Source organism: Penaeus chinensis, chromosome 10, assembly GCF_019202785.1.
Source record: "Penaeus chinensis breed Huanghai No. 1 chromosome 10, ASM1920278v2, whole genome shotgun sequence".
NCBI classification, from domain to species: domain Eukaryota; kingdom Metazoa; phylum Arthropoda; class Malacostraca; order Decapoda; family Penaeidae; genus Penaeus; species Penaeus chinensis.
In genome coordinates this window covers 35,830,768-35,835,767 of record NC_061828.1, presented here as the reverse complement: position 1 = coordinate 35,835,767, position 5,000 = coordinate 35,830,768, and the positions used below count along the sequence as shown (strand labels likewise).

The 5,000-nt window shown below is 34.7% G+C and overlaps 1 protein-coding gene across 2 annotated transcripts in view; it reads left to right on the top strand.

Annotated features, from left to right (window-relative positions):
* The window catches only part of LOC125029603 (WD repeat-containing protein 82-like), an 11,617-nt gene that overhangs the window by 3,549 nt on the left and 3,068 nt on the right, over positions 1-5,000 (top strand). For both annotated transcript variants that reach the window (XM_047619580.1, XM_047619581.1), the window contains exons 2-5: positions 2,035-2,203; positions 2,404-2,523; positions 2,703-2,795; positions 4,043-5,000. The exon at positions 4,043-5,000 is cut by the window's right edge and continues 3,068 nt beyond it. In XM_047619580.1, coding sequence (XP_047475536.1) covers positions 2,035-2,203; positions 2,404-2,523; positions 2,703-2,795; positions 4,043-4,075 — 415 coding nt within the window. In that variant the 3' untranslated portion in view covers positions 4,076-5,000. The remainder of the gene's footprint in view (positions 1-2,034; positions 2,204-2,403; positions 2,524-2,702; positions 2,796-4,042) is intronic.

Genomic DNA, 5,000 nt, shown 5'->3' with positions numbered 1-5,000 from the left:
AAAACAAAGGCATCATTTGCAGTCAAGGAGTAAAAATGCTGAATTTAACAAAGCCCTGTTACCCATCACTGCCTCAAGTCTGTTTATAATCCTTTTGGAGTTGAGAGTGCAAGCTTTTTTTTTTTGTGTGTGTGTGTGTGTGTGTGTGTGTGTGTGTGTGTGTGTGTGTGTGTGTGTGTGTGTGTGTGTGTGTGTGTGTGTGTGTGTGTGTGTGTGTGTGAGAGTGAGTGAGTGAGTGAGTGAGTGAGTGAGTGAGTGAGTGAGTGAGTGAGTGAGTGAGTGAGTGAGTGAGTGAGTGAGTGAGTGAGTGAGTGAGTGAGTGAGTGAGTGAGATGTACAGTAAGATCCATGTTGGATTTATCTTCTCTTATGTGTAAAGACTAATGGCAAAATGAAGGGTATATATTGCAAGATAGGATTGAGTGGGGATGATAAAAGTTGTATGTAGTTCATTAACTTCTGCTTTGTGAATTTATGCTTCGGGACACAAAGCATTGGCCATGTCTAATGAAGTGTCTTGCCTAATGAATTGTGTAAGTGTATTTCAGTTGCTCTTATTGTTCCATTCAATCAAAGGTATTTATTCATTAGATAGAACAGGAATTTAGTCATTATAGAAAGTAATCAAATGATTAAATCTTAAAAGGTACAAAATTTACTTGTAACGCAAATGGGAAAATGGATTATGCAAAAACACAGTTGAAATTAATTAATTAAATTTTGAGGATTTTTGCACACAATAACCCCCAACCTTCTTATGTAAAATCATATTCTTGTAAATGTAAAAGTAAACAAAAACAAGTTATCTCTTTCAAGCTCTCCAGTTTAGCTAAAGGGGTTGAAGTGAAATAAAGTGGTTAGCACAATTTTTTTTTTTTCTTAGTGGTAAAAGAAAGTAATGGTAGGACAAAATGCATTATTAGAACCCAAAATATTTAGGAAAAGGATGTGCGAGATTTGAATTTTTTTCTCAATTGCCCCATTTGGCTCCGGTTCCATGATCACTGGATGAAGCAGATGTCTGTAAAGATTGGTTATTCTTTTAGCATTTTAGAATTCATTATATTTGTGTAGTTTATAAAAAAAACTTAAAAGATAGGATTAACCCCTTCCCGACGGGTATGACGTGTAGGTATGTGCTATGCCCACTGTGAGTACTTGTTTGATTTTTTTTACACATAGATGGCTACACTTGTACTAAGTCACCAATGAGCCAGTTATGAGTACTGCCTGTCTCGGATGGTCACCCTTTTCTTTGATTTACGAAATATTTTACGTTATCTTATTTTGCTGTTACTAATGTTAAAAAAACATCATAATAATTATAACGTTTATAATAAAAATAACACCATCAATATTCATAGCACTAGTAAAAAATACGTTTTTCCCGCCAATTCAAATCACGTAAGGTTGCAAGGTCTACTAATTGACTCCTTTATGGCTAAGCATTAGCAGAGCCATCTATGGGCAGACATTTCACAAAAAAATATAGAAAATAGGCACAGCATTTTCCCCATTTTTTTTTTTTTTTTTTTTCATTTTCCCCGGCGGCATTGAGTGAAGAATGATTTATTTCATAATACTTTTCAGTTTTCATGCTACATATACCTTGCCCAAGATTTTTGATTTACCAAAATAAAGATGTATTTATATGAACTGTATTCATGTTGACAAATGTAGAAAAGGTATGAAAATGAATATCTTCACAATACAATAGATGTATTTCACTGTTCTGATGAAGATATAATCGAAACCAGTCAAATACATCATTTGTATTGTGAAGATATTCATTCTCATTCATACCTTTTCTACATGTATTTATATACACAATTTAAAATTTATATATGTATATATGACATAAAAGTATGCAAGCGCGTGTGTGTGTGTGTGTGTGTGTGTGTGTGTGTGTGTGTGTGTGTGTGTGTGTGTGTGTGTGTGCATGCATGCAGACGTGCCCGTGTGCACGCACATATGCATATAAAGGTATTTGACGAGTGAGACTTAGGGTGACCAGTGTTCCTTATATATTTTCAGATCATTCGATAAGGGTCCATTTAGTACGTTCCAATTATCCATGGAGAAGGAGTGTGACTGGACTGGGATCAAATTCAGTCCTGATGGGAAGACGATTCTCACGTCTACAAATGGATCAGTTATCAGACTTGTGGATGCTTTCCAGGGAACGGCGCTCAAAACCTTTGCCGTGAGTTGCGTCTCCAAGTCTGCTGTACTGTTCTTTCCCCTTCCTTTTTTTTTTTTTTGTGTGTGTGTTTTTATTGAAATGATACTTACATAGTTGATACTTGCAGACTTTTTGTTTACTGATTTATTGATTTATTGATTTATTGTAAAGAGTGGGATGTTTATAAAGGTTAATGTTTTGCGTTTGTTTCTTTTACATAGGGACATCTGAACAACAAAGGCATTCCCTTAGAGGCGTCCTTTAGCCCCGATTCACAGTTTATTTTCAGTGGGTCGACTGATGGTAGAGTCCATGTGTGGAATGCGGAAACAGGCTACAAGGTGAGCTTTATACTGTGGGGGTTTTCACATTTATTGAGGATATTTGTTATATTTGGTTCTTATGGAAGACATGCCATTTTAACAGGAAATGCTTTCTTTTCTTTTTCTTTTTTTCTATTTATTTGTTTTTCCTTTTTTGTGTATGTATTTGCTATTGTAAATTATATTTTGTTTGGCAGGTTTGTGTGCTGAATGCTGACCATACTGGGCCTGTTCAGTGTGTTCAGTTCAACCCTAAATACATGATGTTGGCGTCAGGATGCACAAACATGGTGGGTGTAAAGGGACTGTATATTTGTTCTTTTGTTTTATTCAGTAAATTGAAGTCTAAGGCATACTAAGGCTACTTTAGACTATTTAACTGGAAGGTATGTCATATTGATGGGCTAGCCTAATCAGCAAAGCCATTTTCTTATTTTCTGTGTAAATGCATTATAGTGCACAAACTTAGTAGTGTGTGAGGCATGGAATGTACATGTATGCCATGTCCACTTTGATTTTGGTTTATTCATTGTGCTTACACATATATGGCTCCATAAGTACTTGGTCACCAAGGAGTCTATTATTGGTTCTCCCTGTCTCACCTGTTTACCCTTTCCCATGATGTTTGGAAAGATTATTTTTTGTTTTTTATTGCTTTTAGTATTTTTAGTTAGACATAATGTCAATAATGATGATAATAGCAGTCGCCCAAAATCCAGGCATTAGGATTACTTGATTGGTGACTCTCCTGGGTATGTGGCTTGTAGTCCCAGCACACACGAACACTTGCCTCTCCTTTGTAATATTATTATCTCTTTTCTTTCATAAGCATTTTTTGTTTGTTTGCCATTTCCCAAGGTCTATAATTGTTATTTGAAATGCTGAATCATGATGGTGACAGACTGTTTCCTTGCACAAACTCCATATTATGTCTCTAGGTTGTCTACAACTCTGAACTGTAACAATAGGGAATATTTTGTTGTTTGTGTCATATTTTTATTTAATTTTCTATAGCACACCCAGCACCACCAGTCATGGTGTCCTCCCTTGAACCAACACTTTTCCAGCCATGGCTCATGGATGGTACATTCCACCCTTCTAAATCTTCCTTGATGAGGAATAGCATTAGGAAAAAAAATATTTTCCCCTATAAATAAAGGAAAGGGGAAATCAGGTGAAGTCACATTGGCCCACCAATGAGCTCCTTATTGCCTGAGCACTTTTGGAGCAATCTATTTATAAACAGACAAAGTTCACTAATCAAAGTTAACATGTTTCAAGTAGCAGTGGGTTAAAAGCCAGTTTGATAATATAAGAATCTTTGTCTTTGACTTTAATCAGAGTATCATAAACACAATTTTGAAGAGTACATTGCTTAGACTTGTAGGCACACATAATATTTTATATGAGTAATTCAAAATTAGTCTCATATATTCCAAAGTCCTCATGAGAATCACAAGTTTTGTCTCTTTTGTGAATGAAACATGTAAAATGCTCTCTTTCTTATTTGTTGAAGTATTATTCATTCTCTTTCCAGGCCTTCTGGTTACCATCCCTAGACGACATGTGAAGAGACAAGCATGAATGCTAGGAAAGACCCGTGAGATGAAGTGAAAGAGGAAACATGAGTTCATCAGTTCATCAATGTTCTTTTGATGTATAACTTTCAAGTCAAATGAACCAAAGATTGAAAAAGAAGACAGAAGAAAGAAAGAAAGAAAGAAAGAAAGAGAAAGAAAGAAGAAAGAAAGAAAGAAAGAAAGAAAGAAAAAGAAGAGAGGAAAAATATGTTCACTTTGTCAGCTCTTAAGAAAACAATGAAAAAGAAAAAATAAGAGAAAGAGAAAGTCTGTGTTAAAGATCTGAGACACTGTATTTTGGGTCCAATTCTTAGAGCTGTATGTAACTAAGGCTTTGAAAAGAAAGCCATAATTCTGTTATTGTTTTTTATTATTTTTTCCTTTTTTATTAATGCTGTCTAAGTGAGAGGAAATGTTCAACTGAGTTGGATCTTAAAAGAAATTCTGTTCTCAAATTTAGACTATTTTGAGAACTTGACCAGAAAATGCAGATTTTTTGTGTGTGTGATCCCTATTACATGTCAGCCTTGCTTGAGCATACCTCAGTATGATATGTATTGACAAATTTACACAGTAGTTTTTCTTTGTGATGATAGTGGTTTTATGATGGCGAATAGACGACACCATCGGATGTGGTTATTTGTAATGATGTTTTACTGAAACAATAAAAAGAGAGACAGCAAATTGATGAAAGGAAGTGGAAGTTATACATTGATTTCATATTATGAGTTCAGGTGTTATCAAAGTTATTTGTATCATGTAAAGCAGTCATTAAGAAAATGTAGCATGATAAAAGCTAGCTTCTTACTGTTAAGATTATAATTAACTTTGATGAAATTCCTGTAACAGTAACTGAAACTCTACCTTTTTTTTCTTTTCTTTTCTTTTTATCTGGAACTAAACAATTTGTTAAAA